We start from the raw sequence: 18,923 nt of genomic DNA on the forward strand, positions 1-18,923 counted from the left end.
AACACTCTACATTTCCAAGAACAGAATGTCCTGCTAGCTTTCTGAATAAGTTCAACTACCTCTAAGTGACAATCCCCTGACTTAGTCACAATGCTGCCCAAATAGCAGAATTCAGAAACATTCTCTAGAACACGACCAGCTATCGAGATGTTTGCTTCTTCATCACCAATACTCAGGATTTTAGTTTTGTCAGTGTTGATCCGCATACCCCATTTCATACATGTATCATGGAAAGCATTCACCATCTGCTGCAACTCACTACTTGACGTACCTAATAGGGCCAAATCATCGGCATACATGGGAGCTTTGATCTTATGTGTCCCATCAGGTTTTACACAATTCATGAACAGGCCACCATCTTTTCTGCAAGAAATCTCAATGCCACCACCCTCAAACTTGTCCAGAGTCTCATGCATAATTCTGTCCATAAACAGATTGAACAAGACTGAAGACATCACACACCCTTGACGGACACCTGTGGTTACTTCAAACCTTGAAGAAATTTCCCCCCTATTTCGCACAACACAGCCTGTACCATTGTGCAGGTCAACAATCAATCTAACCACTTCATCTTCTGTGCCAGAATCTTTGAGAATTTTGGTGAGAGCATGTCTTGGTACAGAGTCAAATGGTTTCGAGAGGTCAACAAAACAAATATATAAGTTCTATGTGTGCTCTACTGCCTTCTCAATGACTTGTCGAAGTACCCAAATCTGGTCAATCGTTCCCCTCACACACACACACACACACACACACACACACACACACACACACACACACACACACACACACACACACACGACGCACTCTGCTCACGTTGAACTGAACAAGTTCTGCATGCTTGCAACTGATTGCACAAGTATTTACAACATGCAACAAGTATTGAGGGTACCAGTATCTTGGATGTCCGGATAAGAGACATTCGAGGGTACCATAAAGAGCCTCTTTAAGATGCCTCCTTAAAAATATCCCTCTGGAATCACTGACACTATATTGCATCACTCTTACACCTATAATAGTGGTACACCCACTTCAGTACTTGATGCAAGACTCTAATTAGTTAGGCACCCCTAAAAATAATTGTCATTTCTAATAGCACCTTAATTAAAGCCTTCAAATCATTTTCAGCACAAATTCCAAGGGGATATATTAAAACAAATTGGTGCTTAAAGGTAACTATTTCAAAAGTCTGTTTACTTTTGCATTATTTTAATACTCTAGTTGCACATGAAAACAGCAAAGACAACTGCTGAATAAAGGTTATGTCAGTGTACAATCAGCAGCTATGGTACGGTACTACCACAAACCTGATATGCATTGCTGACAAGCAACCTTCATAAATTAGTATTCAGTCAATTACGTACAAGTGAGATAAAACTTTGCTGCATCATAACTCTGGTATCAACAGCCCAACTACTTGTGAAAATAATATTTCCTTCAAATATAGTCATTTACAATCATAAATCACTGAAGAGATAAAATCCATGCAAGTATTCTATAAGATTAAGTTAATAACCTTGACAAAAGAATCCTGAATATTGTCGTCTTCATCACAGTCAGCAATGTGTTGGGGTAGTAGACACTAAACCCTTGTAATCCAAGATCACTACAGTCCCGTGAATCCTGTTAGCAACAACCCTTTGATTAATCAGCATACAAGATCAGAAACAACAAACTCTACACCTTAAAAAAACCTTGAGTGATTACATTCTGAGATGGTCTGTTGCGTTTCAAAATTATCTACAAGAAAGACACTGATTAATGAAAAGTATATAACTAAGAGCTCAAACACAATATTAACATAGCCCAAAGTAATAGCATACAGAATCTTCCAAGAACAGAAGGAGATGGGTACAACGTTTAAAAGTCCAACGCATGACTACTGCTGACAGCACATTCTACAAACAAACTTCCCTTCCCTTATTGGTAGTGACGCATAGTCACTATCTAGGAATGGCTGAAGGTGTCAATACATCAGCTCGTTTACACCCCTTTCTATCTTGGCTCAGAAGCACTACTGCAAGAATGAATAGCATTACTGAAGTCTCCTGCTTTTCTTCTCTATGTGTGCCAAGTTTCAACCACTAAAACCGTTTGTTTTAGTTTTAAATGTACTTGCAATATACCACAATTTCGTCTGACTAACCACTAACTTTCTCCAGACAAGTTTTCTCATTCCGAACGCTTTCTCCGACTGCACTGGTTACGTTTCTTTGTTGAAAACTATCCTGGGCAGAAGAATTTCCTTCATTTTGCAATTGGTTTTGAAAATACGACTACCACGATTTTGTGTGAGTGGAGCGGTGCGTCATCCGTTATTTTGGAAGCAGCACTGCATGTGCTCCAGTATTTGGCACTGGCGGGCACGCCTGCTGACACTAGCAGCCTCCTCTGTTGTTCTCAGAGATCCCAAAAACGTTTGTGATGAGACATGCCAGGACTCGACAAACTTGCCTATGGATGCTGCGACAAGACAACGAAGGAAGAGCGACTAATCTCTTTGCTGCACGCGCGGTAGGCCTATCTAGAAGAATGCACTCAGCGGCTACAAATTGTCCAGGACGGTAAACATACAACTGAATGCAACTGATGAAAGTGCACTTCATATGCTCTCAAAAGATGTAGGTTGGACTTTCATACGGTAACATCTGACGCCTTGTGTAATTAGATCTAGTGGCATAACAGAGTGCCCCTGTGAGTAGTGCACCCACCATACAGTATTAGGAAGTGTTAGGAGCAACATCTACCACAGTCGTTTCACTCAGCCAATGATGAAAATGTTCGTTCTTTGTAGTTTGGATCAATTCTGAGGCACCCTGTAAGCTGTATGCACCTACTACAGTTCATGTAAAAAGTGAATGAACCAAATACAAAAGCATTATAAATGTATTTTAGTAGGAATGGCTACACAAATCAGCAAAAAGTGAACAAACAAGTGTGGATGGTTCAATACTGTACCAAAATTGAGGGTGTCATGACTAACTCAACATTGCAGAAAATTGTAACACAGTGTGAGTTACTTGAGTAGATACATGTACACACCATGCTAGTAAAGATGGCAAAGGGGGATTAAAGGTCCCCAGTGGCAAAGGAAAACACTTGATTGTTTGGAAGAAAGATTGGATCTCAAACGCCAAACTGATATTGCAGTCAGTGTGGAAAATAGGGAATTATTTGAGCTCGGACAAACTGAGGACATTTAAGTCCCGCCCCATTGCAGTCATTTTCCATGTAATTTTTGATAAGCTGTTATCACATGATAATGCAACCTATATGCTATAGTTAGTGCTAAATAGTCACAAGAGGGGATGCCACCAATTATCTCAATGCTGTAGTTGCATTCATGTTTCTTGCTGCATGGGAGTTTTACCAAAGTAATGCAGCTACCGTGCTAATAAGAAAGGAAAAATCACTTTTGTAAGAATGTTGGCTTGTTATTTCGTAGCAGTATGCGTACTCTACTGCAGTTCTCATAGTCTTGCGTTGCAAATGAAGCTATTTGGAACAACAGCTCCTATTAAGTGGTTTCTAAACATATATAATAAACTTGCCTGACCCAAAGTGAGAGCGAACAAAGTTAGCGGACAACTACAGTTTGTTCCAGCTGAGGTTTTCTTTGGATAAATCACGCTAGGAGGCACTTGTGCTCATGAAACTAATACCATTGGAAAGCCCATGACTTGCTGGGAGACAAGGTTTATACTATCATCTACGCATACGAATGGACACTTTGCCCGAACACTTTCCAACACCTTTGTAGTATTTGGTTGGACAAACAACACATTCGGTAGGACTGCTATTTTCCACACAGAACGGCTAGTTATGTACCTACAATATTTAATTAATATCATTCCAGCTGCCAGAATTGCTCCTCTACTGCACTAACAGGAAGGGATCTTGATGAAAAAGACTCTGATGACATGGAAGAGTAGCAGATTTGTTTTGTCTAATATTTGTTCTAATTGGCATGAGCGCAAAACAATAAGTTAAATAAGCAGAGCGTAAACGTAAACTAACTTTTTAACTGTAAGATTTATAGTTAGTGGTACAGCAGTATATTACACTATTTTCATTTACAATGGAAGTCTAGAAAACAAAGAAAACGTGCAACACATGCTAGTTGCTATGGTAACACTTAGCACTAGCATTTTCCATGGGTAGCAGTAGAAAACCACACTTCCAACACTTCTTCAATAACGAAAAACAACTTTTCTTGCTTTCAAATGCATAAAGAACAATTTCCAATGTTCAGGATTAACTCGTACTTTCGGATGCAACAAAGTAATCGCTTTTCTAGGGTGGGCCCCTAGACTGTAGACCGGCTTTGTAAAAACTGAAAGTAGATCAAATCTTACACATTTCATTATGCAATTTAGAAAAGATTTACCTTTGTTTTAGACCCTTTCTAGCAGTTTACGTAAACACCTGGCCACACCCCCAAACCTGTTAATCCTACCTACACTGATGCAGGGTACCCTGTGATACTATTACTGTACACTTCCACCTGCATTGTGACATCCACAAACCATCATGTCTATTATACAGTATCATATTGTGTATCGTATTGCATTTCATATTGCCTATGGTATGGTATTCTGTGGTATTCGTATTATGTATCCTATGGTATTCTATTGAATGGCATTGCCTATCCCTTTGTATTCTATCATACTGGTATTACTTATGGTATCGTACCCTGTCCTATCATATGGTATCGTATCGTATGGTATCCTATCTTATCGTATCTTTTATTGAATCGTATCATTTGGTATGGTACGTGTATCGCTGTCAGCTTACTTATTGCCTACTTATTGCCCATACTGTAGGCTCAAAATTTACGTCATTTCCGGTTGTTCGTCGACACATTTCAACACAGTAAAGTAGAATCCTGTATCCAATATGTGACGTTCTCAAATGTGGGACAGGATACTGGACACAGCTTCAAAGCAAGCGGCCTCTCCAATTTTTATATCAAAGTAAAGACTGGTCATTAATTAATTAATCAATTTCTGTTAGATTCAAGCTAATTGGTCAAATTCTTACCACCACAAGCTCTTTTTAGAGGAAAGATCTAATTCTCCAATATGGGACAAAACATTCAATATGGGACAGCTGCTACTAGTTCTCTTTGAACAAAGAGTCTTAATCATGGATCAGCCTCAGGTATTCAGTCAAACTGGGTGTCTCTTCTACCTACAGTGTAGAAGCTCTCTAACTCAGATTTTGATGTAACCAAAGATGCTACAAAGTGTTTGAACACAAAGATGGTGATTCTAGTCATTTCTAGACTATGAGCTGTTTTGCAGCTGTGTTTTAGCTAGCTAGACAACTCAGGCAACAGTGTAAAAGCTCTCTAACTGAGTACAGAGAAATTGACTAATCACTAAAAGCAATAACAGCGTTGTCTTGCTTTTTGAGAGTCAAATATATTCTAGACAACGCGACGTTGTCTCGTTTCAAATAATACGGGTGTCCCATATTAGATGGCATGACCCGCCCCTTTTCCATTGGAGAAGCACGAAGCGACAAACTTGGCTCCAACAATGTAGGTAGAAGAGACGTACTCCTATTAACTGAATACCCAATCCATAATTAAGACTCTTTGTTCAGCAAAAACTAGCAGCTGTCCCATATTGGATGATTTTGTCCCATATTGGAGAATCAGACCTTTCCTCAAAAGAGCTTGCGTCAGAAAGAATATTAATTAAACCGATTAGCTTGAATCTAACAGAAATGATTTATGAATGATCAGTCTTTACTTTGATATAAAAAATGGAAAGGTAGCTTGCTTTGAAGCTCTGTGCCAGTGTCCCATATTTGAGAACGCCCTACATTACATACGGGACTCTACACATAGAAAGGGTCGCCCCAATTCCAAAGTCTAAGGCGACTTCACAACATAAGACTTACCGAAATAGCATAATCCAACACAGTCATCTCATCCGTTACGACTATTTCACCATCTCTGCTGTAGAAACGGCTAGTATTCTCTACTGGCGGTAATTTCCTGTCAGAATGTGCCACTACTGTGCATTTCACCAGCTTCTGGTACTCTGAGCTGTCGCTGTCTTTCACAAATCGGCATTCAGCACAATCGTAGTACAGACTATTCGAAAGGCTATATGAATGTCGTCCTGTACCCTCACAGCTACCCAAAAACTGATGCAAGATTGCATTTAGCGACGCCAACTCAAAATACAGCTTTTCCAAGACAGAAACTCCTAGAAAGGACAACACGCCTACAATTCTACAACAGTTCGAGTATTTGAAATCACTCTAAGCTAGAACTGTGTGAACACATCGCATCACGACAAATGAGTAAGATAGCGTCCCAACACAAACAACTCTTGCCTTCAGGTTTCCCAAAAGCCCGCGTTTTCCCAGTCATTTCATTGATTTGCCGATGTCTCTAATAGCTATGAGTGTCCGTTAGATTCCCGTATCTAGCCGCGAAATGGACTGTTCCAGATTGATATCACCAGTCATTGGAATGGTTTGCCGCTTTTATTCAAATGGAAGCACGTACGTTGTGGCTGCAAGTCGTGTTTGTGATGTTGGTTGCCTTGCTGGCTTCCAAAGATCTTGAAGCTGTTAGTGCTTATTTTGACGTATTGGGGGCCCGCGAAAGGGCTGAATCTGGAGAGAAAGCTCTGGAATTGTATAGAAGTCACGCTGAGAGCAGTGTTTGCTGGAGGGGTGCAGTTGCTCGGCTAGATGTGGGATGCCGTGATCTTAGTGATTTTTCTCAAAGTAAACTGGCTATTGCATTTGCCAATTGCCACCTTGAGAAATCAGAAAAGAAGACATATCCTTGCCCAGAGGAGGCGACTGTTGCGGACTGCACAAGGAACATGGATGTCATTGCCTTTCAGGCGTATACTGAGTTTTTCACGCATACTGGACATATCTGTTTTTTTCTGCAGAGTCAGCTCTGGCAAGAAAGCACTGAATTGGCTGTATCTCGATTGACAGAAAACTCAGAATCTGTATCACAAAAGCTACAAGAATCACTGGGATACCATCGACAATTGCTGGAATATGAAAAGTTGTCCTTGGATAATCAACAGGTTCTTATGACTGCCGACAAGGAATTAAAAGAGTCATTACTAAATTCCACTGAGAGATTGCAAGGGGCTTTCAAGGACATGAATCAGACATCTTATGAGGTTTTTGGAGATTTTTTTGTCATGCTCAAGAAAATAGCTGCTTTTCAGAGTCTTGCTCTTGGAGAATTTATGTCAATCAAGACCATTGTATTTTACATGTCAGGAGTAATACTGGCATACATACTGACTGCTACTCCACAAACCAGTAAAGCTCGTTTTTGGATATACTTTGTCATTTTTATCTCTTTTGTTGCAGAGAGGGCTTTTCTTGGTGTGTTCATATCAAGGAAAAATGCTAGTGCTAATGAGCTGGAAACAATGCATTGGTTGAATGGGTGGCTGAGGAGCTTTTGTGTACTTGCTTGTCTTTCTGTGATGGTGTACAAGGTATTAATGTATCGAGATTATGCATATGAGAATAACTCTATGTTGAATTCCATAAAAGCGGACATTGAAAGGATGAAAACAGCAATTTTGAAAGTTCAAGGTAAGTGATGATTTCTAAATAATGTTATTTGACTGACTAAATTAAGATTACTTGCTTTCAACTGAGTAAGTACTAATTGAACAAGTTATTGTAAATTTATTATTGCATTCTTAATACATCTGTGTTTGTCAGTTTATTGTTTGTTTTGCTCCTTTTCTTCTCTCGGAGAGGGAAGTAAAGGGTAGTGGTGGTGGTGGAGTCTTCGTAAGTGCTATATTGTATCGCTCTCTTTTGGGTAAGGTTATTTTTATTCTTTATAGCTGTTGACATTGTTATTGAAGTTTGTAGTGAGTAAAAGGCTAGTTTACAGTAACTTACGCAAGCCGGGCGTCAGCCCAGTGTATCGCCAACATAACGTCAACTCCTACTGTAGACATGTTACCACCTTTTGCCGAGATGCTACATTCTGATCAGCGTCAAGACGTTAGATTAGACCCGAGTTTTATTCAAGCGTCAACGTAACGTAAACCGGAAATAACGTGGTTTGTAACTACCAATGGGCTGTCGTGCTTTCACTCACGTGGTCCAGTTGTCTAACATGGACGACGAAGTCTCAACAAGTAAAAGCAGGAAATCTTGGTAAGAAGGCATACGGCTGCGCAACAGCAGCGGCACTTGCTTCACGTGTGCTAGGAACAACCGTCGACGCCAGACAGTTTTCGTAGCCAAGAAGACGTTGCTGGGTTGTGCTCAGACATGTTACTGTAAATCAGTATGTTTTTTTCAGCGTCTGACTACATTTACGCTATACGCTGGGATGACGCTCGGCTTGCATAGGTTACTGTAAACTAGCCCATAGTGGGTTAGCAGGGTTCGAACTTGGTGGTCGTTCACTTGTCCAAAATGAGTAAACAAAAAGGCTGGACAACTAAACAGAGCAAAATTTTGGAGGAATTCGTCCATGCTGACGAGTAGATGAGTAGATAGGAATTTACCAGGTAGGGTATGTATGTTTGTTATGTAAACGTAAGTAGATCATAGGCGTTTGCCATGTACTCTCTGTTCTCATTCACGGTGCAGCACCTTCTAAAATTGTAATAACTCCCATGCACTTACTCGCTTGGTGGGTGCTCGATTTTAGAATCAATGGGTGTGATAATATAGGTAGATTACGTTTGAGTACGTGTACAGTGTACAGTGTACACATGCGTATAGAAGAAAGAAGTTTTAAAAAATACATGAAAGGCTGCACTGCAAATCAAATTTATCTAGATACAACTATGGATTACTTAATGTTTGAGACTAATGTCCTATTATGATGTCCTAACGTCTAAGCGGATGCAGCTAATTAGGTGAGGTCAAAACGATCTCATTGCAATGATGCAGTCTACAGTCGTGCCGTCACTTGGGAGCATTTTGACACTAGACTTCTACACTTGCAAACGTTAGTGTCAACACTCGAACCTCCCTAATCTGGACCTCCAAGATCCAGACACCTTTCTAGACCAGACACTTCTTCCAGCTCATATCAGGTCTTAGGACTCCAAGGGTAAGAACTCTGGCAAGAAACTCCCCATATAAACACTTAATTCTCGAGCCGTCTTGACTATCACGTGCTAGTGTGTAGGAGACTGTATGTAACGTACAGTAGTGGACAAAATGATTTGACGGGCAAGAAATTTCAAGGGTTTTTCAGGATGTTTGTTTTAATCTAGGTGCGTTGGTCAGTAGTGACCTGACGAATAATTAGAACCAACATCTGAGAATAGAATGATATGAAATACTTCAAAATATCCCTCTGCCGGTGGTAGGACTCAATACAGTTTTTTTGAGTCCTACCGCCGGCAGAGAATGCCATTTATGATTATTATAGTGACTGAAATTGGACATTTTGACCCACAGTAGTGCTAATTGGTACAGAATTGAGTCTAAATCAGTTGGTTGTTGCAATTTAAGATTATCATTACAACCTAGTTAAAAGCTGATTAAGTTTACATTACACCCTATCAAAGCATATTCAATGCAAACAATATTCCAACCTTTGAAAACAAACTAACTTATCAATTTATGTTCATATCAGCACTTATTTCCATTCTGTAGGCCAGAATATGATGAAAAATCAACAAAAACTACCCGGCAAGTGCTTTTGTCCACTACTGTATGTAACTGTAGTACAAAGCACACGTATACAATACAGTGTAGTACAAGTGTGTACTGTACATGCATACTGTATGCAGAAGTGGTGTATGACGTACAAATTATGGTCTGAGATTTCAAGGATACTGTATAACGCACATTAGCTATCTCTATCTTCTGGACATTTCTAGAATCTGGACAGCAGCTTGTCCCATACTGTCCGGACTAGGGAGGTTTGAGTGTACTTTCATCAATTAATTTATGCGTCTTCAAGCTTGCTGTAACTTTTGTAATGACGGCTTACAGTTAAATCATGCTTTTATCTTCAGAACCTTCTGCTAACTTCAGTTGCAAATTAGTCACTTTCTGACTCTGTCATTCGCCTGCTGCGCTTGTGCCAGCATGTTTTCCATAGCAGGTCTAGATATATGCCTTTCAAGGTAGCTTTGCATTCTGTCAAGTAGGTAGATAATAATTATCTAGAAAGAATGCATTCTCACCAGATGCTACCCATACCTTAGAATGCGGCATATTGCAATGTCAAGTGGTTTTGGACAACTCGCTAACCTTTAATTAAGGTAAAAGTTTGTTGTCGATAAGGTAGCACATGTTTATTCCCTAGTGATACTTCGATTGACTGCAAGCCCTGTTTGCATAACAGGAGATGGAGATTGTCTCTTTAATTCAAGACTGCCTGCTACCGGCAATGAGTCAGTCTGCCAGAAGACTTTGAGAGGCAAAACAGCAGAAGAGCTTGCAGCTCTTTGTCTGCTCGGACCCTTCTCAACTTATTCCTTGACACCTCATTTGCGAACAGCTTTGGTGAATCTTTGAAAGAAGGGTGTTCCACTCTAGTAGTTGATACAAGCTTGCAGGAAGGTGCAAGAAACATGGAACTTACACCAGTTTGCCAGAAATATGTGCACTGGCATCTATCTGTTGTATGAGTGCATGGACCATAGACTGGTTATATCAACATCATCTACCCAAACAAAAGACAAATCGCGTATTGTCATTTTGTGAATGGAACAATTCTGCCGAGGTGTTGTTGTGCTACACATGTAATTCATATTATGTGGTCTTACGCGTCTGGAATCCAGCTGGCAGAGTCCCTTTTTGCACCAACCATTTTGTAGCTGTAAAACCAAGAGGGTATAAAGTTTGCAGTGCTATTGTAGTAGAGCTGGGAATTAACTCAGTCGTAGAGCTGTTGAATATTGATATCAAATGTATGATTGATGCTAAGTAATTTACATTTAATTACAAGACTTAAAGTGGACGAGTAGAAGTACATAGGACAAGTGAAGGAGAGCCTACAGTCCACTTGGACGACCAACAAAATTTGCAAAGTTTGAACCTTGGCACTGAGGTCGTGTTTCCACTAGCTCCACGTGTTTAATTGGCTGGTTTCAAGAAGGCGACTGTTTTCACTATAACTGGCGCATCCGGGATGTGCAAGGTATCTGGACAAATTCAATTACAATGGCACAGTCTTCCTGGAATGACGCTCGCTGTGATACATTGGGCTGCCTGTTGCTGCGTGTGAGCAGAAGTTAGTTGTCTCTGAGACTCCGAATTTAGCATCTAAATACATGCAGTAACTGCTGATTTCTCTCCTTTATATGATGGCACCTCCATTTTTTTAGGCAATCCCATACCAACAAATACAGTAGATACCATCAGAACAGCATTGTCAGTGGCCGCTAATGCCACATGACAGTAAGCCTAAGGCCATGTTTCCACTAGCTCTGTGCTAAACTAGTTTAAGTTCAGGAACTAAACCAGCTCAAGAAGATGACTGTTTACATAGGACTTGCATGCATTTCAGCATCAGGGATGTGAGAGATATCTAAACAAAGGCATTTGCAGAGTGAAATATAACGGTCGGTCATCGGTCATTGACCAACCAACTGGTGTTCATGACCGACCACAATTTTGCTTTGATCGGACATACCTACATGACTGGTAAAGGTGTAATAGTTATTGCGTGGATGGTACTGGTAGAGAATCAATGAGCGACCCTTAAGTCCAGACAACTGACAGAAGCAGGCAAGATCTAAGAGTTGATGACCTTAGATGTGTAAGTGCAAAATGACGTTTTAGAGCAATATCATATTTATTGCCCCAAGAACCATTGCACTAGCTGCAGTCGAATAGGGCAAACGGTGGGAGGGCCACGTGCCGGTAACTAAGTTGTTTGTTGAACAACAACGTGCTCTTCATAATTAGCTTGCTCGTCTCTTGATTAGTTCATGTTATAATATTACTTTACAGGCCTTGCTTTAACTAAAATTTAATAAAATTTAGTTACAATGAATTGTAACCACCACGACAATCATGCAATAAAAATACAGCAAACAAGCCAAATTTATGTTTTGATTTTGATAGCAAATTAATACAGAAATCAAATAAGAATGAATGCCCAAAATTAAAATGTCAGGTCAACTTCTTGCTAGAGCACGATGTCCGACCATACTTTTGCCTTATATTCCACTATTCCACTCTTCATTTGCAATGGCACAGTATTCCTGGAACGACACTTACTGTGCCCACACACACATAGGGCTGCTCTGTGGCTGAGTCAAAACAACTGTTGTTTGTCACCGAGACTCCAAATTCAGCATGTAGTGCATGCATTATCTTGTGATTATCTCTTTCATTTGATAACGCTTCCATCTTTCAAGGCATTCTCATATCAATGAAATAATATTAGATTCATGTTGTCAAAGACCGTTTTCAAGCACGCAAACTACTGTGATGTGACAGGTGAACATAAACCACTTGTTAAACCTACTACAAAACATGTTTAAGAAAAGAAATTTAGGTTTAACATTTAACTGGTTTGTACAGGTGGAAACAGGTCACTCCTTGAACCAGTTTAGTTAAACCAGTTGTTAGACTTGTTTAAGCGCTAGTGGAAACACGGCTTAAACCACTTGCCAAACTAGTTTGTGCAGGTGGACACAGGTCAATCCTTAAACCAGCTTAGCTTAAAATTAGTTGTTAGACTGTTAACTGTTTCAAGAGCTAGTGTCATGGTGAACTTCAGAGGGGTCTGTGCACTGTTGAATGTAGATTATTTATTTTTGCTGTAAAAGTTTTAGGTGCCATCCATAATTGTCGACATTTACTGAAGTGTACACTGGTGGGAGGGGGTAAGAGTAGCTCTACGCTTTGGTGGCAGAGTAAAGAATGTTGATGATTTCTTTCCGTCCAAAAGTAGATAGGAAGTGATACTGAAGTTAGGATATTGCGTTTACGTGTACGCGTGTTGTATCTACGTTTCTAACTATCTGTCGCAAGTGTATGATGTGTATAGTGCGTGCTAAGTGTTCATTGCACGTGTTTGAAGTGTACATGGCGTGGGATGGTAGGCACTCTGTTGTAGGTACTAACAGACCTGTTTAAGAGACCTTGCCCTGTTTATAAAATGCCTGCGAACAGGTACCAGCAGTTTGTGAATGCTTTGTCTTTGCCCGCCCATCTTTGTCTCGCGAGGTAGTTGTGCAGAAAGTACAACGACAATGGAAGACCGCTGGCCAGAACGACGAAATGTGCATATCAAATGTTGGCAATCATGGATGACCCCTTAACAATTAATGTAGTGAAGAGTTGGTACTGTTAGTGAATGCTTATTGAGTCACTAAGGAGATTTGGTGTCTGTGACAGAGGTGATGGTTTACACTATCATTAGCAGGAGCAATGTGGAACATTTTACTGTATTGTACTGGTTTGAACAACTTGGTCACAACAACGGTGTGCGTGAATTGCAACACATGGTCAAATACATGAAAATGTACGCCAACAGGCTCAGTTACAACAACATACCAATATAAGTATGAATAAACCGTAGGCAACAAAATAAGGCTGTGACTCTAATAGTTTAATTACTCTAATACCACATTTACACAGATGTAGTTCAGAATCATGCTGGGTAGATGGCCAAATCGGAGTCAAAATGAGGCCTTTATCACATATTTTGGTAGAGTAAAGTAATGGCAATCTTGAAGACAATTTAGTCTTTTTCCTCTGGTCCCAGTGGGGTTTGTTGCTAGTGTAAACATGGTATAAGCTACAGACGACAAAAGGTAAAGTAAGGACTCATATTAAAGTCCATTCCCGAATAGGAGAATGTGTGGGAACTGTGGTTAATAGATAAGGAATTGAAGAGCAGGGATGGGTGTAGCTAGTGGAATGAAAGGTTCCAGTATAGAAACGTTTTGCTTTAAACTTACGTTCAAAGGTTCAACCAATGCCTCAACTACATAAGCTTGCTAGCTACAGCCGTTTACTTATCAATCAATAGTTCAAAGTACGTTCGCGTCAGCTTTCAAGTAGTGGGCATCGTAGCGGTGACTTTGAAGTTATCTGATATCTGGTGTAAATGGAAGAGTAGGGCAGGGCCAAGCACATGTCATACCGGAAGTTAGTAATTGTGTTGTAATAAAGCACCAATCACGGTATTCAATAACTGATCTGGAACCTCCTCCTTGTGAGCTTTCCAATGATGTTGGAATCAACTCGCTAGGACGTCTGCTTCAGGAGCTACAGGTTTTTCCCCACGTATTCTCCTATTCGGGAACGGACTTTAGTACTTTATTAATTTGCAAGACATGATGTCTTTAATGGACCTCATTAGCATTAACTGCGTGTGAAGGAATGTTGTAGTAGCCCCTATTGACAACTCACACTGCCACTACACGTGAGTTATCACGCTAGCTTCCATAATGATTACTGAACCAGGCCACTGAGCTAATCGGTTAGCATGAGGTATCAACCAGGAGACGCAGGTTTGAGCCCTGCCTGAAGCCAAATGTTATGTCATCTCAGGTTGAACTTCTCAAGAGTAATTACTAACGTTTCTTTACTGTAACTCAACAACTCTATCTGCACTACGAACGGTCCCATTCGATGTTAATTTGTGTGTTAACTATATCACATGTCACCCATATCTTAGCATGCTGCTGTAGACAACAAAGTCTTGGATCTGTGGAGAGGAGCCTGTTTCTTGAGTAAACAGCAAGTGGGCCTACAAAAGTCAAAGTACACAGAATTAGCTACAGAATGAGACAGCAAAGCTGACAAGATCGTTGTTCTTGAAGCAAATTAAACAGTATTGATTGAAAATTTAAATTATTTATATATTGTAAAATTCTTTCGAACACATAATTTCATGCAATCAATGCTTCGTAGTATGGCAAATGCAGACTTCAAATGGGGCCTCACATGCACAGTTACTTAATTGATGCAAATAAGGTTTATTGTACTATTTGGCTGAGCCAACAAATTGCTTATTCAGTACTATAATGAGCATTAAAAGATTAAGCATTTTACAGTTGAAAACTAAATTTTTTAGACTGGCCAGCTTGCATGGAAGGATATGTTGTTCAAGCAGAGGAAATATACCGTATTTGCCTGTAATAACACCCATGCCCATATATACACCATGTGCAGCAGGTCAAATCTTTCAGCCTGAAAAACCCCATGCTCAAGTATACACCCATTTCCAAGTATATGCCCAGGGTATGCATGTGCAGAATACACAAAATGGTCTTCGCAGAACATCCGTCTTCGTCTGTGTGTGTTGATGAGGTGGTGTTAGTGTGAGTGAAAGTGCTTAACGCTAAACTCATTTCTTCGTTGCAATTGCTGATACTGATGCTGTTGACAGGCTTCAGGCTGACGACTCTGGTTTGCGTGTGTAGTGTTTAGTTTCTGCGTGTTTTCTAATGCTATACACGGACAGTGTGGTAGCCTTGCCCCAGACGCAGTGTGGATTGCAGTCCCAGATGTGCTGCCATCACCACTATGTATGTGAGGCGAAGCTAATGGATACCTGTACCTTAAAGGCTTTGATCTTGCAAACGGATAATTGCAGACATTTGTGGTATTTCTGTCTTTGTGTGTCTAAATGATGACTGGCCAAATGGCAGCATTTTGCGACCATGTATACGCCTGGGACCAAAATAATGCCCATACACCCGGGAAAAAGCTTTTCTTTTCTATACACCGAGAGCTTTGTTATGGGCAAATACAGTATTTCTCACCTGTGGCTACTATTTTCTTTGTCATGTCAGAATATCCGAATTGTTGTCTACGTACCGGTACGTACGTACAAGTTGTGTCAATTTAGAGCAACTGTATATTGTGACTGTTTAATTTGTTTCAGTGACGTTGATAGTCATTATTTGACTAGAACATGTTAACAATACAGAGTTTTATACAGTACCCCCTTGGGACCCTGGGTTTCCCCAACCAAAGATTAGGCACTGATGGCATCATTTGAGTCAAGCCAGGCTAAGTTTAATTAACACCAATTGATAAGTCATCCATCTACGTGCCTGTGACTGTAACTATGCAACTGCATGGAATGAACTGCACCGACGCCTATTTCCGGTAATTCTATTGATTTGTTGGCCACGCCCACAGTATACTCTCCCTACCAAAACTCAAATGCTGTATGAACCCCTGCAATATGTTCATGTTTGTGTGGTATTCATTAAATTTTTAGATTTATAGAAATGAGAGCATGTTGCGAGATTGACAGGTGGTACCCTTGTGGTGGTGTAGATATTGTTAATATTGTTGGGTTGTTTGTTATAGCACAATGCACTGAACCACTGCATGCGGATTTCAATCCCAACCCTCCGCTATCTGACTACGGCCTTGACCACGTTTATTTGTCCTAACTGAAGAACAGGCACTTGCATTTGACAGAGCAGATCATGATCCTGATTTTAAATGGGTGGGCAACTCATTAGATCATTAATATATACAAGTATCAATACTATCATCATGATTATATGGTATGAGCTGTGCAGAATGAAAAATCACATAAACAAAAGACGTGGAATACAGTGCCCCACTCTCAGACCCCTGCTGGTTCCGGTTCTGGTGTGTATACAGCTGCCACGGTGTTGCCCTGAATATCTGGGGTACTCGTGCAACAAAGAACAAACAGCGTCACCAGTTTTACAGACAGAGTAGCTACTAGATGTTGTCTGTGATCTGTTATGGTTCCTGAAAATCATCAGTTATACATATGGGTAGTGAGTTAATTTAGATTAATGGATTTTGCAATAGCTTCTTTTTACTGTGCTGGTACTTAATTGATTGTTAATGCCTGTACAGAACCAGTTGTAACAATGGCATTACCTGACAGCTCAACTGCTATGTCACCAGATGCATATCCACGACTTTCTGCTACAGCAAACACATGTTTGTCAGCTCAACAGTCATCACATGCTAACCAGCCATTCCCAATATCGTTGGTGAACAGCAATCTTAATGACTCAATTGACTCTGTGGATGGTACAACATCTTCTGATGAAGAAGATAGTTTACAGGACACAGATGATACGGAGGGAAGTGCTAGTGGAAGTTCAACAGTACAGCATATTAATTCCACAAAAAGAAATGAAACCAGTAGTGTGATCACACCAAAGCCTTTGCGCAGCCATTTGACTCAGGTTTAACTGTCTCTCTAAATTTATTGGCAACTATAGTTATGGTTGTTTTATTTTACAGTCAACTACAGGGTCAACTGGCCGATACAACCTCCGAGTTCGTTGTTCTGAAACTGGGAGAGTTGTAGGATCAGCGCCAGAGAAGAACTCTGATGCTGAACTTCTTCAGCCGTTAACTTTGAAAGATGTGAAAAGAAGGCTTTATGATGTTGCCAATAATGTGCAGAATTGTTTTCAAGAAACAGTTGCAAAGCTAGCGCCGGCTGGAAGCCAAATGAATATCCATGAGGGGAGAAAAGGACGCATATCAAAATCATCAAAGAGTGGTGCTATAATGAGCTCAACAGTACACTTTAGCGATGGAGAATATTAGTATTGTGGCTATTTTTGCAATTGCAATTATGATACACTTGGTATTACATGCATGCATAATAGTCTTCATGTATTGACAGATACAATGAGGCACTGAATATTGAATCCCACTCTTGTCACCATGTGTGTTACTGACTTGTATTATAATTAGTGCACAACGTTACTATAGAGAACACAAAGGGAGAATACGTGTGCGTTACACGTGGTCCCAGCTGACCGTAGGTTAGTTAATAACAACAAGTGACATCATACTACAATAACCACTATGCTAGAGGGAAAGTTCAACCCTAACTTGAACCACGGGTCCGACCCAGTCTCTGTCCGCCGTCGTCATTCCCCGGATAGTCATTCCTCGCCGTACAGACTGGTTTCAGACAGCCCACTGACGTCACTAAATGCACTAAGAGCTTGCCATTAGTGCGATCTGTATCAGCGTGCACAACGACGGCGTCTATTGTTCCAATAAACGGCCGATAATTTATGCAAGATGTAAACCAAGCAGCCAACGATCCCGTACGTTGTACAAAGACAAGCACGCATTACACTTCAACACATGCATTGAGTCAGCCGTTTCTTGTCTAGACCCATTTGCATCGGATTTGGAAGCTCTTGGAGCCAAACTCATAGCGCAGACAACGCGTAAGACGCCCAGATCGTTTGACAAAGACAAAACTCACGTTCAAAAAGCGGCGCAAACTCGAATCTAGAAGCAGAAAGCGATAGGAACGCCCTCCTGGCGGTATAGTACGTAATCGTTCGATGACCGACCGACCAGGGCCGGATCCAGAGGGGATTAAGGGGTTGAAACCTCCTCTTTTCCAATAGGCGTGGTTCAATAATTTCATATAATTTAGCGGTGAACCCCTCTTTCAAAAATTCCTAGATCCGGTGCTGCCGACCGTATTTATACTCAATTAGCGCAGATACAAATGAAGCTATTTCGACCAATAGACGAAAGGTGGTGTCATTACTGACTAATAGACGAACGTGATATCATCATGAGGCTCCATCTCTCTTTGTTTGGTAGCTGCTCCGAGAATTCGGCCATCGGGCGTCCGTCCTGTACATGGTGTTTGATTCTTTGCTTCACGGGCTTAGCACATAGAAGCAACGCCTACAACAACAACCAGGCTTTAAGGGAGCGAAGGTGTAGCTGTACCTAACTTGTAACATTTTGCTTGTTCCACAGTGTTTCTGCATAATGATTCTGCAGTCTGAAAGCTTGAATTTTCGATGTGCATGGCTGAGCGGATGCGGTATTGTTGCAAAAATCACAACAGAAATCAAATGTGGCGCTTGACTGGAAGTTTTCGAATGAGAATTAACGTGCATTGTCCATGACAGCGTCTGTTTGTCGGATGAAGCTGCTGACCTGTAAGTACGCTAGTGCGTCTCTCTATTTATTTTTGTTGCGGTATC

General features: G+C 40.6%; 2 protein-coding genes across 3 annotated transcripts; one reads left to right on the top strand and one right to left on the bottom strand.

Moving 5' to 3' along the window:
• Positions 1-1,417: 1,417 nt before the first annotated feature.
• Positions 1,418-6,437, bottom strand: LOC134196769 (uncharacterized). The gene is made up of 4 exons (XM_062665988.1): positions 6,349-6,437; positions 5,908-6,218; positions 1,684-1,740; positions 1,418-1,623 (listed from the first exon to the last, which is right to left on the bottom strand). Exons 1-4 carry the CDS (start codon positions 6,383-6,385, stop codon positions 1,504-1,506), a joined length of 525 nt encoding a protein of 174 aa, XP_062521972.1. The 5' UTR covers positions 6,386-6,437; the 3' UTR covers positions 1,418-1,503.
• Positions 6,438-6,490: 53 nt separating this feature from the next.
• On the top strand, positions 6,491-17,630 carry LOC134196388 (uncharacterized). Of its 2 annotated transcripts, XM_062665502.1 has the most exons (4): positions 6,491-7,308; positions 7,360-7,590; positions 16,798-17,135; positions 17,194-17,630. In XM_062665502.1, the coding sequence occupies exons 1-4, from the start codon at positions 6,510-6,512 to the stop codon at positions 17,503-17,505; spliced, it is 1,680 nt and encodes a 559-aa protein (XP_062521486.1). In that variant the 5' UTR covers positions 6,491-6,509; the 3' UTR covers positions 17,506-17,630. The 2 variants fall into 2 exon arrangements, with proteins under 2 accessions (XP_062521486.1, XP_062521485.1); XM_062665501.1 differs by having other exon boundaries at positions 6,491-7,590.
• The last annotated feature ends 1,293 nt before the right edge of the window (positions 17,631-18,923 follow it).

The sequence above is a fragment of the Corticium candelabrum genome, chromosome 21 (genome assembly GCF_963422355.1).
Source record: "Corticium candelabrum chromosome 21, ooCorCand1.1, whole genome shotgun sequence".
Classification (NCBI taxonomy): domain Eukaryota; kingdom Metazoa; phylum Porifera; class Homoscleromorpha; order Homosclerophorida; family Plakinidae; genus Corticium; species Corticium candelabrum.